This window comes from Rhea americana, unplaced genomic scaffold (assembly GCF_003343005.1).
Source record: "Rhea americana isolate MKP2758 unplaced genomic scaffold, rheAme1 scaffold_18, whole genome shotgun sequence".
Taxonomy (NCBI): domain Eukaryota; kingdom Metazoa; phylum Chordata; class Aves; order Rheiformes; family Rheidae; genus Rhea; species Rhea americana.
In genome coordinates, this window is record NW_028185927.1 from 4045624 (window position 1) to 4060672 (window position 15049).

The 15049-nt window shown below is 36.7% G+C and overlaps 1 protein-coding gene across 1 annotated transcript in view; it reads left to right on the forward strand.

Annotated features, from left to right (window-relative positions):
• Positions 1–15049, forward strand: part of AKAP6 (A-kinase anchoring protein 6) — a 211803-nt gene that overhangs the window by 156771 nt on the left and 39983 nt on the right. The window contains exons 9-10 of the mRNA XM_085301681.1: positions 6842–6988; positions 10411–10635. Of these exons, the coding sequence (XP_085157807.1) occupies positions 6842–6988; positions 10411–10635 (372 nt within the window). The remainder of the gene's footprint in view (positions 1–6841; positions 6989–10410; positions 10636–15049) is intronic.

The window sequence follows — 15049 nt, forward strand, 5'->3', positions numbered from 1 at the left end:
TATATGTCAGCGCGCGGAAAACAGTTTGGAGTGTCTATTGCAGCTTGCAGGTGAAAATAGATTTTCTGAAATTCTTCGCTGTGAAATGCTATCTGCATTTTAGCATTTTGTGAAACTAATGGTGCAACACCATTTCCCGTTTAATTGATGAAGTTAAAATGCTTGGCTGCTAATGAGTGTATTAGCAAACAATATACCCTTAACAAGCTTAAGCAGCTCAGGATTTTAAAAAGCAGCTTACTGTCCTCCTCATTTTTATAAGACAAAATGTACTGCCTTCTCCAAATTGCTTGATCGACTGATGAAGTACTATAATTATAGTTGTATTGCAGTTTTGACAAAGCCACAATAACAGATTGTAGTTTAGTCCCCACTCCAGGCACACAACTCTTTGCATTACAAAACCCAGTTTTACTGGTCTAATTCTTGCCGAGAACAAAAGGCACCTGGAGATGTTAACTATATGCTAAAAGAAAACTTGAAATCTAGGAAATAATAATATTGAAGCATGACTTTTCTTCTTGCATTTAGTTCATTGGGAATGGTATCTAATGAAGAGTTGTCTAAAGGGTTGCTTGTTTGGAACTAATTAAAGACAGATATCCTAAATAGAAAAAGGATCATGGGAATTACATTAGGTGTCTGGAGACTTGTTATTCTTTTGGTACTCTGAGTAGATTGTGGAAGTTGTTAGGGATTCGAGAAATAAGGCAAGCTAATAAAAAGTTCTATTTTTCTGGTTATTGGCCAACTATTGTATTTTTGTTTGCAATAAGATTTGTGCCAACAGGCTAGAGGCTTGAATAAAACATTTAAACATTTGTGCATTAACACATTATGGTGAAAAGAGAGTCTTGTGCTTTCACTCGCTGCATTTCAGCCTTCAATTAATGTGAAAGCACTACAATGCCTATGCAACTTCTCTTGCCTAGTGGTGCACCATTTATCATTGCAGTTTTACATTGACCTTGACACCCACTTCATTAGAATAAAGATTGTCTACCATTTAGGTTACATTGTTCCTCTGCACAGAGACCCCATGCAAATTTCTGTTCAGATAGAAGAGCTGTGAGCCTGTCAGAGGTCATCTGCATTAAATGATTGCAGCTATTTTCCAACTGCTTCTTTTCATTCTACTCAATTCAGGCTAGGAGGATCAATCAAGCCCTCTGCCTGAAACAGTGGGACTGCTGGGAATATAACTGTTTTTGGTAGTAGTGGATATGCCCTAAACAGTATTAAATATTTAATATAAATTCATTAAAGGGCATACAAAGTCTTCAAAAAAGATATTACATTTATAGTAAAATTCAAAGAGTTGGGATCACCTTCCTTAAAAAAAGGCAGAACAACGGGCACCGACTGCATAATTTTTTAATGTAGGCAAAATTTAGTTCATGAAGTTACTTAATCTTTCTTTCAATGTATTTATTTCACTGGCTGCTGGAGAAAGGAATCTGTAGCAGAAGAATAATCCACGTTTGCTACTTTCTGAAATAAAAAAGCAAGGTGTCTGTGGGGGTTTATGACAAAAGTGCTAAGATTTGTTTTCTTTTACCTGCACRTGCACACAAACACCCATGCACACCCACATAAACACGTATTTTACTACTGTGCGTATTTGTGTGTGGGGGGGAAGCAAATGGAAATAAGTTAGCGCTCTCCTTCTTGAGCTTTCTGAGTGATATAATTGGAATTAAATTATTAATGGGAGATACTTAAAAAAAGATTGTTTTATGATCTTCTATTAGAGAATTTGCAATTCATTTTAATATTTGTAGTTTGATTTATATTAAAGATAATGCAATCTATGTCCAATTAACAATACATAGCCAATGTAATATGATTTCCAGATCATGCAAATGGAATAAGCTAGAAGAGGAAAAACTGATTCTTAACCTCAGATGTAATTTACTGTGTGAGTTCTGGCAATTTTAAATGACATTGCACTTTTTAATTTTTCCAAAGGCTCAGCAGCAAATTTATCCCAATCAAGAAAGCCTATTATTAATTTACAAGGACAATTGTAGGAGTCTTTATAATTTCCCTGTGCAATTATTTGCCATAAATCGCTAGTAGTGAAATACATGAAGTTTGCAAGAAACAGCAACTGCTATTTATCTAGACAGATCACTCGACGGAGATCTTGAATGTTGTCCGSAGGTTCTAGCGGTATTGACAGCCTAAGAAATATAACCAGGCTTCTGGACGGTTTCTAAAATGTTTCACACTGATAGTACCAAAAAGGTGGAAGCTTTAGGAGCTATTGTGAAGGGGAGGCTGGCCTCTAGCAGATTCCTTCACTTTGCTTGTATACAGCTGAGCTTTGGACCCTGGACTTTGGAATAAAAAGACTCTTTGTTCGTCACTGAATGGCATTAGGCATGGGCTTCCTGAGGGGCCACCATGAAGCCTAGCATGAAGAGTGCAAACATTATCCAGAAAGCAAAGTGGGAATGTGTGTGAGGAGATGATGGACAAATATTGTTACATATGCATTGCTGTATGTTTATATGTATTTATWTTTCAGGTGAGTATGCTTGTGAAGTATTTATTACTCAAATTTATGCCGGTTGTGCGTATTTTGTGAACGTGTGCCAGCAGTGACTGTATGTGCACATGTATACGCTGCACACGTGTGTGTGCGCTTCTGCCTGCAGCAGTTGAACCGTTCTAAAACAGGCACGTTTTTGAAAATGTAAAGACGTAATCCAGGGAAAAATAAAGTTGCAGTCCTGACGAGAGCTGTGTATTACACAGTGTCGTTTGATTGAAGATGCATTTTTGGTAGGTGAGCGGTAGAAAGCAGAACATCCACAAGCAGCACACCCTTCCTGCAATAATGGAGCAAGTTCACCGGCTTAATTCTTCTGAACCTCGTAGCCATAGCTCCACTGTGTGTTCAGTGTGTCTAGTCTCCTTTCACTATAACCAACAGAAGCACCATACAAAAGTCTTACAATGGATGTCTTAATCTCTCTGTGTGCTTTTAGAGCATTATTTTGAATTCCATCATGCAGGCTTTTTTTTTTTTTTTTTTTTTTTTTTTTTTTTTTTTTTTTTTTTTTTTTCCCTGTCGTTTTCTGAAGTTTTATTACAACAGCAGAATTCCCAGGGAGCTTTAGGGGCAAGGGCCGCATAATATTGCCCGAAAGTTTTGCTCGAGGGGTGGAATCTCTACCCCAGCCCCGACCAGCTTTTTGTGAGGTTTCTCTCTCTGAAAGCTGCAGCGCGGAGCCTTGCAGAGTTGTTAACTGTGTGCCGAGGGGTTTATAATAATAATAATWATTATTATTATTATTATTATTTACCAGACAGTGCACATCTACGACCCTTTCTTGATGATTTCTTTCTGTGACCTCTCAGTGACTAGGCATCTTGTTCCTTAACACTGAGGGAGGCTGAAAAATGCTTGAGTTGCTCAATGTGTGCCTTCTATACCAGTTTCAAAATGGCTTATTCTTCTGGTTTCCATGGTGACAATTAACACTGTTACAAGGCATTGTTCCAGTCCCCATTTGGGCAGAATTTTCGGGTGTGATTTTTCACACACAAAAAATGTTTTCTATAATTTTTAACTCAAAAAGGAAAAAAAAAAGCATAGCTTTAGTATAAAGTGTCAAAAAAATGTGTCTCAATCAAGCCTGCTAAGATTTCTCAGAATGTTTTTTTTCGGGGGAAATAAGGTTTTAACTTCCTTTGTTTTGGAATTCAACTTCTTGTGGTTTAAATTAAATAGTCTTGCCAAACTTATTCATGGATAAATGTTACTGCCTTTTTTTTTGAACTCCACTATTTTTCTTCTGAGAAATATAGATCATGTGGAGTCAGGGGGAATAAAAAGTCAGAATTCTTTAACTTAGATATCAGTGGTTTGTTTTGCTTCAGAAACACAAAATCAGCCATGCATGCAGACAGCTAATCATGCTGTAAATATTTTGCAGTTTTTCCAGTATGTTTTTGTCAGTTTTTGGTGCGACAGGTGTTGTGGGAAATTAAATATAGACTCATTAATTTGTTATTACGACCACTGCGAGAAATCTTGTGACTTGAACTTTCTTAATCTCATTTTTGGCTATTAAAGAGTAATCTATATCGTAGCATCCACAGACTGCCACAACAGAGCAGCCCTTGCTCACTTAAAGCGGAGGAAAGAATGAATCTGAAGATTAAATTATCTTCTCACCACAGGATAAAGTAGTCCTACTAGACTGGGGTTGTGCAGCACTGATAGAGCCAGTAGCTAATTTTGTCATGCAACTGCTTAGAGCGTAGGTGTTTAATGGATTAAAAAAAAAAAAAAAAAGAAAGCCATAGCATCTAGTGCTATCAGTTCTTAAACTGTTCCTCCTGTACGTTAAGCTCTTCCCTTAAATTAAAATACATGCTGCACGCTAATTTCCATAAGTGAAACAGTAGTGACGCTTAGCCACATACCCATACATCTAATAAGGAGCTGARTTCTCGCATCGTTTACTGGTGCAGTGTAATGCATTTTCTGTCAATCAGCGCTTTCATCGTGCTTGTTTGTACAGTAGGGTACACGGTGAAAAAGACAGGGAGCGTACATAAAATCTAGCTTATTTATTTTTTAATGTAATAACCTTTTATAACATCTGTCACACTGTTTGGATTACGCCGCGCTGCAGGATTGTTTTATCTCGTCCAAAATTAAATGAAACATTTTACGTTAACAAGAACATTGCAGTTAAGAAGCATGTGCAACATATTTCGTTTCTTTGCCAGTCCGGCGCTGCCCGGGAGCGTAACGAACCCCGGTTCACGGCCGCCGGGCGATAGCAGGTGATCAGTATTAACTAGCCGGGTCTGCAGCCGCGTGGCGCAGCTAGAGGACTCCCTCAGTCTATTAATTCGCTTGACGAAGGGAAGAGAGTAGCACGAACTGGATTTCTGCGCCTAGCGAGTTGGGCTCTGGATTCCCCTTGATATCACATGCACTTATGGAAATAATTATGCAAATCCTTTTCAGCTATATCATCTTTAAATAGAAATCAGATTACATAAAGAAGATTGCAATCTCCTCCAGTAAGCATTCTGGCTGAAAAGGCCAAGACACAGGCCCAAGAAGAACACTTGTTGAACGTTTCAGTCCAACAGAGCGGTGTTATCTCTTGGCTGCTCCAGTTCCTTRGTGCCAAATCTGATTGTTCCTAACATTGTCCTTTTTTCAAACCGTACCCTCAGTATGCCGTGTATCAAAAGGCAAGTTCTGTGTAAACAATTCCTTGTTTTTTACTATGCATATTCATGTAATTTTGGATACACAGGCACCTGATCAGTGTTCATTAATAATGAGAAATGGTTTAAATCACCTCATTTAAAACATTTGCTCTATGATCCACAAACGACTAATATTTGCTGAAGTTTACATAATACAAATGATGTGCATGTGTTGTGTAAATGAAAGATTAAAATATGAAACTAACAATATGCAAACATATGCATGGAAATGCTGAGGACCTGTTAGCTGAAACAGTGATTTCACACCTTTCTTATTTCCTTTAAGCTGTCTYCAATTGTATTTTTGTTTTGTTTTCCTGCAGAGCATGGTCTTGAGTCTGCAAAAGGCACCCATGTTTTAAACATTCCTTATTCTACTTTAATTTTTTATACTTAGCCCAGTTATTAATATTTTCAATATGAACTACTATAGCATTTTTCTTGGTTGKCTTTAAAGCAAGGCAAGCTTAATGTTTAGGATGCAGTTTGCTAATAGCTAGGCATAATTTACATATGTCTTGTAAACACCTTTGTAAGGAGAGGTGCTGGATTTTCTTCCTTGAGTARAAGGTACGGTTTTGGCCATATCAGGCCTATTTCTATAAGTATGCTTTGTGCACGAGCAAGAGGGAATTAGCTTAACTGTATGTAGTGTAYGTATATGACTATATGCCTGTGAGTTAAGTTTTATTTTCTAATTTGCCAGCTACTAAAACATAATTAATCACTATAGAACTATCATACATAATACTCAATATAGGCTTTCAGAGAATAAGGGTTTTAAAGAGATTCATTTGCCAATGTATCATGTAGAAAACAGTTCGTTTCTTAAGAGTACAACAATGCATTTTTTTAAAGTATGAAAGTAATAAACAGCTGAGTATTTAGAGTGCCGTATTAAAGTAATTTTGGAAAAGGCTTCTGTTTTAAGTTCTGTTTCCTCTGTCCCTTTTTTAGGTGATAAATAGCCATGCAGGAAATAAAGGGGGGTTGCAGGTTGAGGAAAGTATTGGGCTGTGTGAGCACTGTGGCTGTTTAGTTTCTGTGCCGTTTCACTGTTCCTGTTGGCCAATGCAATAAAAATCAAGTTACTCTTGTGTGGCAATGAAGTTATGTCTAATCGCTTTTCGAAGGTGAAGTGCTCCTGTTTTCACGTGCCTTAGTTTTCGAGAATCCAGAATGAGAGAGAGAAGAAATAAACTATACAGGAAGTTTAATTATGAAATTATTTTCTTTTTTTTTCTTCCAATGGCAAACATCAGTATTTCTCACTGAAATAGCACAGTTAAGATAGCAGCTGATTTGAGCGAGGCAAAGGCAGATCGAGCTTCAGATGAGGCAGTGCTAGATCTGTCCARTATTACTATACGCAGTCAACTGCCTTCATATACACATCACCCGGAAGACAACCTGTTTGGCACCTAAATCCCATCGGATGTGTCATCAGAAGGTTRTGCTAAAAGAAAGAAAGGAAAAGGAGGAGGACTGCACTGTGAGCATGATCATAACTGGGCATATAGAACTAATGTTTAAATTTTTATAGAGAAAACTCTCCTCAGCAGCTAATATTCTCTTCTTTTTCTTTCTTTTTTCATTTTAGAGATACAGTGTAGAAATGTCAATCAGGCTCCCGAAAAAGATGGAACTGCTTAGTAAGGTTGAAGCTCTGAAGAAAAGTGGTGTTTTACTACCAAATGATCTCCTTGAAAAAGTGGATTCAATTAATGAAAAATGGGAACTGCTTGGGGTATTTGCATTTTTATTACTGTTTGTGGGTTATGTGTACATTTTTGTGTGGTGAAGTACGCTGTCTGTCTGATTTCTAATTTGAGGCACAAATATCTCTCTCTTTCAATTCGCCACGTACGTTTCAAACAAGCTACTTATGCTATTATAGAAACTCCATAGTATTCTCCTCTTCTGTTGATTTTTTTTTTATTCCATGCTTGTCTCCTGTCTGACTTTAATAATTTTAGTTCTTTAATACATAAAAAATGTAAGTAAAATATGCCGTGTATTATGGGTATGCACCAAGTCAACTATAATGCAGTATATCTGATATACACTGACTGTCATGCTTGAGTGAATGTTAATAGAATTTATTCTGAAGGTACATGTTAGAGACATCTACTGTTTAACTATTTACTATACCCTTAAGATGAAAAGTGGGGTTGTCACTGCGTATTTCAGGTCACACTGATGGCTCAAAAACAAATATGCAAATTCAGTACAAATCTGAATACCTGGAGCTAAGAATACAGCCAGGGATGTGTTTCATGCTGCTGTATTCAGCTCACTTTTGACAAAAGCCAAAAAAAGTTTCATGTAATTCATTTCACGCTATGATGGGCTGGGTCTCAGCCAAAGAGTGAGATACAAGAATCTGGCAAAAAAAGCAATATAGTGATTCTGTTACCCAGAGACCAGTGATGGCACCGTGCAGGAGACACTATTGTCCTGTTGTTGTAAAACAGCTGAGAGAGAGAGAGAGAGGTCAAACTATATATTTTTCCATCCACTTCTCTCCCTAATTGCCTTCACTTCAAATCAAGGGTAAGATAAATTTATAAATTACTTTGAATGATTAATTATAGATGTGTGATATTAGCAATACGGTTATATTGCATAATTTTGCATGCTATTAGCTTAGCTTGAAAAACATTTCTAATATATTACAAGTAAGCTGTGTGTACAACCTGCCAACATTTTAAATACTGACTTGTGTCACTTTAGCTTATTTGGTAATGCAATATCCATTTTACAGAGGGTGGGGCTTTTTCTAATTGATCATGGCTGTTTCTAATTACTTGATTCTTTAAATGTGGACATTTTCAGAAAATGAGCAAAGTTGTCTTACACTTAGTTAGCTCATTACTTGTAAAAAGTAATATGTAGCATCACCAGATACATTTTCACAGTATTTGGACACGAGTAAATTTACTACTAATAAAAATCAGGTCTTACTAACCCATTTTTTTAAATGGAAGCATGATAGCTTTTTTTTTTCATTTTTATTCTGAGCCTTACATTTATGACTTTTGATGTATTTATTCAGTTTGTTTCAGTGGCACTGATTATAGCTGGTAGGTTATAAAACTTTGAGATAAGTAACTGATCAATAATTCTAAAAGTCTAGAAATACTCTTTCTTGAAAAAAATCATTTCTCAGTGTGTTAAAATCAAAATATACCTTTAGATTAAATTTTACCGTTAATTTCAGCATTTACAGAAAAATAGAAATAAATAGTATTTCTGTTTTCCTGCTAAATGCAATTTCATGAATAATAAGCAGAGTTTGATAGAGTTTTGTATAATTTAATAAAAACCTCTGCAGAAACTAACAGCACTAGGCATACTGTTTTAATTGGCATGATTACGTTTTAATTGGCATGAAAAAAATTAAAGACAAGGATTTTAACTTCTAACAATGGTAAAATAGAGGGATATGGTTTTTAATATTACTTTCATCTAAGGTGAACAGTGTGGAATGGAAATACATTAGAATGAAATGTCAGTGGTGCGTACAGTTTAATCTGTGAAATTTTGTCCCCTGTGCTGAATATTACTCTGTCTCAATTGCATATTAAACAACCCTATCAAGGCAGGCATTGGCATCTGCTGTGCTGACACAAATTGTGAATTAAATGAAATTGATGTCCTCTGTCGTATATTTATGAAGACGGACCATTCTCTGAAGTATTCTGTTTATGAAGAATTTATGATTGCAAACTGTTCCAGAACAAAAAAGTGGCAATAAATTCTTTTTTGTGACCCTACCCTCCAAGGGCATTGATTTCACCTCCTGCTGCTACTTTTGTTACAGCATAAAAACAATAGCTAGTGCTGGATTCCACTGAGGGTCTTCAAATTATCAATATTTGCACCACGAAAATAGAAGGGTGTTGCCAAGAAAGCATGTTTTTCASTTATGATCTCCTAAAGATGTTATTTACAGAATGCTTCATAGTAGATTAATGTCTGTTGATCTAATTTTATTTGTGTTTTAAAGCTTATTTTTGGAGGCTAATTTCATCATTATAAATTATATTCCAGTGGCTCTCTAAAGCATGTATTTTCAACAGACAGCCATACTGGGTCAACTAAAACTGTATCTTCATGTTGCRACAATTAACCGCTGCTAATTATCAGTTTAAAAGGTTATTGGCTGTGATTGTCAGTGTATATTCAATATTCGACAATCAGCAACACAGATCTAGCGCTTATAATAAGTGTCAGACTGACAGCCGCTTATAGGTCAGGTGAAATACGGCTTGGCATAGAAGAAGCAGGCGACAGTATATCTCCCTCGTGATGTTAAAGGATTGCCTTTCAAAATACTGAAAAGGAAGGTAACTTCTATCCTTGGCCCCATCAGAACATTCATCGTGCTCACAGTGTCCACTGCCAAAGCGTTGTTCAGCRGTTCTTTTGTTAGAAATACTACCCTGAAAAGCTGTAGGAAGCTAATTTCATTAGATCAGACGTGAATGTTTATTCTGGTCCGTTATTTTTCAAGTGGATGCTTAACACGGAGAACTTAAATCCAAATGTAGTTGCCTAGATAACAGRCTTGATGTTCAGGAACACTGGGGCGCTGCAGCTTCCAGTCTGCTAGGATCTAGTCCATCGGTGTCCGAGTGAGCTCGTCCACTTTTCAAAGCAAACAAGCTTTTTTGTGATCTAAGTTTGGAAACCATAACCTGACAGCTCATAGCTCAGAAAAACATCTTAGTATTTCAGTGTTACCTTAAAAAAGTAGACTGTACCTTGGATAAAAGTTTGGTGAATTCAGTGCCTAGGAACCAGTATGTCTTACGGTCATAGATGTAGAAGGCAACCGAAAAATTTTGTGGGGTCACTACTCTGCAAAGTTACATACCGTTTTGTCTTCTTTGTCCATAGTGGTTCTTAGTAAACATGGATTTATCATGCTTCCAGCAAAGTCAATGGGCTTGTCCATTGCCTGCAGAGAGAGCAGCACTGGGGCATAAGGGTACAAAGAACGAAACTGATTGAAACAAGGATATATAGAATGAAATTCATTGATATTAGTAGTAATTAAAAAAAAAACTCTAGTTATCTTACAGATGCTTGTTGTTTCGCACTAACTTGCATATATATGTTTTGGTTCTTAAGACTAATCTGTGTTTTCTTTATCTGATGCATTAGAAAACCCTAGGAGAGAAGATCCAAGACACAATGGTAGGGCACAGTGGGTTAGGTCCACGTGACCTGCTCTCGCCTGAAAGCGGCAGCCTGGTGAGGCAGCTGGAGGTCAGGATCAAAGAGCTGAAAGGGTGGCTGAGAGATACGGAGCTTTTCATCTTCAATTCCTGTCTGAGGCAAGAAAATGAAGGAACAATGAAYGCTGAGAAACAACTGCAATATTTTAAGGTAATAAAAAAAACAGTCATAGTTTTCATAGAGAGACTTCTCTTTACAGTAGGATAAAATATTTGTCTGATACATAAAATAATTGAATGCATGTACATATGTAATCATACATTCATATTTTCACCTACTTTTTTGTACCATATRTTGATTCATTTTGGATTTTATTGATTGTTAACAATGACATCTGCTTCTCAGACTATTTAGACGGCTAATAACACCAAAATTTGAAAAGTGATGTGSGTCTTCCATTCTACCCGACTATGAACTTGGGTTTTGCCGTGAAAAGCCTCACTATTTATTTCACTTCCCACACCAGTATATTTTAATTAATGTATTGTGTGATGTTCAGTTTAATAGCCTATTTCTCTGCACATCTGAATTGAGAATAGCCCATCTGAAATCACATTTGCAGAGGTGTAAATTTAGCATGCCTTTGGTATGAACAGGTATGTGGAAGAAGACACGTACGCTGTGAGATTTGCGGCAGTCTAGGCCACCTCTTGAGCCTAAGCCTGGAGAGTTATGGAAAAGAAGGAAAAGAATTGTAGTCATTATGCTATATTTTGACCGATAAGCTCCTTCAGCTGAAGGCCAGGATTCAGGTTTGCCCGTGACTTTGTGGAGGTCTGTCTTTTGTTCCATTCCCCCAAAGCAGTGAGACAATTTAGGAAAGAGTGCTATTAAGTCAGCAAACAAACCCGGTTGAACCATGTGATTTTCTTCTGTTCATAGCTATCACTTTTAAACAGTCACTCACCTGTGTCATCATCACAGGTCACTTTACTCTGCAGGTGATCTTTGACCAAAGAAATAAGAAAGAAATCATGAGTAATTGTTGAGCTTGTTGAGAGGTAAAGAGGTTTTTCTCTTCCACTAGCACATCAGGGTGTCTAGGGCAACGGCGCTCTTCAGGGCACGGAGAGTTTATTGAGTATTCGCCTCAGAAGGCAGGTAGCAAACACTTTAAACAAACAATCTTTACACAGGTGTTCAAGAAAATAACTGCGGGAAAAGCAACGGTCTTCCCAATTAGATATTCTCCAAGTCTTCCTCTATTTATGAGGGTTAGTAAGAAGGTTGTGTCAAAGTAGATAAAGTTTTTCTCTTTTCAAGTTTCTGACCATGTCCCTCTGCAGGCAAGTCTAAGTTTGGCTGTGACATCCCTATTGGTTTGGTTTTTCTAGTTGGCAGTCTTCTGCTAATGAGGGGAAAAAAACAAATATTCATGCTGATTCTGTTTGTTCTATGAGTAGATTTGAAGGCTAACTTAAATCCTAATGCAGGACTGTTGATAGATCTGCAGAATCCTACAGCAACAGATCCATATTTTCAGTAGGAAGTGCTGAATGCTTGTTATTTCTGTGGAAAATTATGGCATTTATTTAAGCACCTAACTGTAGATTTAACAGTCTAACTTCAGAAAAAATCCCCCTATTTTTAAAGTCTTAGCCAGGTATATATACATGAACAGAAATACTGTAGCAGTGTTTCTTACATATTTGGAATGTGCATAAATCTTTCAAATGAAGTGTTTTAAAATGTATAAGAAATGATGTCATGCCAAAAACTCCAGAGGTGTTAAACAGGATAGTACCACCCACCATGTTGCAACCAGAGTATTTCATTACTTGGTTGATTATCTATTAATTACATAAATAATACATTAATTATTTTCAAAATGGTAGCTATTCGAGTATAAAAAATAATTACCTATCAAATATGGTAAGAGCACATCACTTTGTCATATATATTAAAACCATCTTTGTCTCATTAAATCTGAAATCCACTATAAGTAAGTTTTCCATTCTTCACTGATCTCCTGGGGAAGTGTATAAAAGAGAAAATGGATATAATTAACAATACTGCGATGTATAATACATATATTTGAGAAAGAACATTTAGAACATTTTCAAAAACATTAGCTATGCCACTAGTAGGAAACCTGCTGGGGTTTAGTTTGACTTACTTTCCACTTAACTTAAGAGTTTAACCTTATTACTGCTTTCACTGTGGTAAGTGAATCATTGTTTCCTAATGGAAATTTATTGTACTGCACGATCCTGATTATACACATAGCCACTGTACACAGAGAAACATTTTTTAATCAAATAAACTCAACAATGCTGTTGATTTTCATTCTATCACATTATATTTCAAATTACACTTATGCCTTAGGAAAAACAGTTATTTCATTTTTCAGGGTGTTCTCCTTTCATTTTGCAGTTGGAGGAGGAATTGAATGTATAGTTCATATGCGGTTAGGACCCTAGATGASAAACTGTGTTTGGAAGGAGAGGTTGTTAAATTTACTAGTACGTAGTTATTTTGATTTCTTTGTTTTCTTTTATAAAAATTCATGTCATATTAACTGGAACGTCCTTTTTATTAAAGAATGTATTGCTGCATTAATTTTTTGGGGGGATATTGCTGTGCAATAATAATGCTTAGTATTTCTGTAGTACCATCCRATGAAGGACTGTACATGCAGTACAAATATTAGTGAATTAAGTCTCAAAAAACCTTTAAGGTAGGTATTATACTCTTTTCAGAAATTAGGGAAATAAAATGCAAGGAGATTAAGTGACTTCTCCAGGCTTTTACAGCAAGTCAATGGCTGTGTTACAGTAGAGCCCAGATACTGTGACCCCGATCTTCTGCTCTAACCACAAGCTTTCCTTCCTTCCTTCCTCTAGGTTACCTCTCAATATATTCCATTTCCATATGTGACAAAATCAGACTGCTTCCTTTTGCTAACCACAGTTGCTTGTTTATACTTAAAGTTCAATTCCTGCTGGATATGTTTGGTTGGTTTCTTCTATTCTTATTAGAGTAGTTAGATATTTCTTATTAGAGTAGTTAGATATTAGAATTATTAGAATTTTATTAATTGTAGCCATCGCCTAACTTGTGGGTTTTTGGGGGTTTTATGGAAACTCAGTGGTGCACTTTGGTCAGCCCCGTGATCTCTATCAGCACAGTGTGCAGCTGGTCCGCAGAGCCGTTTGGTCTCTCGTTCCACCACCTTTCATTGCCACTGGCTGCCGCACACATTTTCACGTCTGATTCCAGAGGAAAAGGACGAGCTTTACTTCAGTCTGTAGTGACACTTGCTGGCCATTTCACAGCAACATTAAGTGAGATTTCAAACCTCGCCTAACCCAGGCTATTCTTTTTTCAAAAAAAAAAAAAAAAAAAAAAAGGAAAGTGAAGAGACGTTGTATGGCATGGAAGTTTATTGCTGTAAAGGAAGGAATAGGGATTTCTTTCTCCTGATCTGTTTTCTTTTGTTCCAACTTGAAAAATACACGAAAAACACTAAGAAAATCAAGMGATTGACTTAATATTCAAGATATCTCTGTGACTACAACCATATATATTTATTTTATTTACTCATCTTTTTTATTTCTCTTCTGCCTTTTGAGTCCTTAGAGTTCATATTTGCCAGCTTTTCACTGAAACTACAAGGACTAGAATGAGAAACATACKTTCTAAATGAAATACAAGATTCTCAGGTAAACACATAATTCTAGCAGCTGAAAGACCAAATGTCACGAGACTAATAATTGGCAAAGCTGATTTCCTACCCTAATGATGTGTGGCAATTTTGTGGGTCAGGAGAGACCTGGAGCAGGAAAGGATGAGGAGCAATAATAAAAAGAAATTCACATTCTTTCATGAAAGTTTTAGTAAATCTCATTATTTGAGTAAGATCTAGCCAGAAATTTGTATGCTTGTTGGCTTGTAAGTAGGAGTGTTCTGCCACATTTGTTTTTATGTGTCCGGGACTTCAAAAACCATGCTGTTTTCTGTACAAAATACCCTCCAGAAGAGAGCAAGGGAGTCTAAATAGCTGGTCATACGTTCCTGTTACTTCTCAAAAAACTCACAACTCTAAGTGTTTGATACAGAGAAATGATCCACCACCATCAGAAAGGTGGTTGTTACGGCTTTGGCTCCCAGACCAGCTACTGAAGAACAAGCTCAGACTTGCAAGGATCTGTCCATCTCAAAATCCATTCTCAAACGTGTGGAAGTGGAAAAGCTTTTGTTGCTTGTTGCTAGTTWAATTTGTAAAAGACTCTGTTCTCTTTCCCCTCCAGCCTTGGTTAAAGCATCAGAACAGGACATCAGCAGAGGTTTTCTGGCGTGGTGTTCTTTGGCAACCATGATGTATTTCTTGTAGTTCCCTGATCTGGTTTTGTATGAACCAATAAGCGACTTGCTATATTGTCATACCTGTCCCCAAAATCAGTATTTGAGCCTTTAAAAAAAGAGTGACCCGGTTTTCAGCAGTTCGGAAAGCCGGCGGTTCCCATTGACTTCTGTCAGTGTATTCATTCCAGAAACCAGACTGTTTATTTGTACCAAAAAATGTTTGAAATATTTTCTCGTTTAGTATTTCTAAAAGTCAATG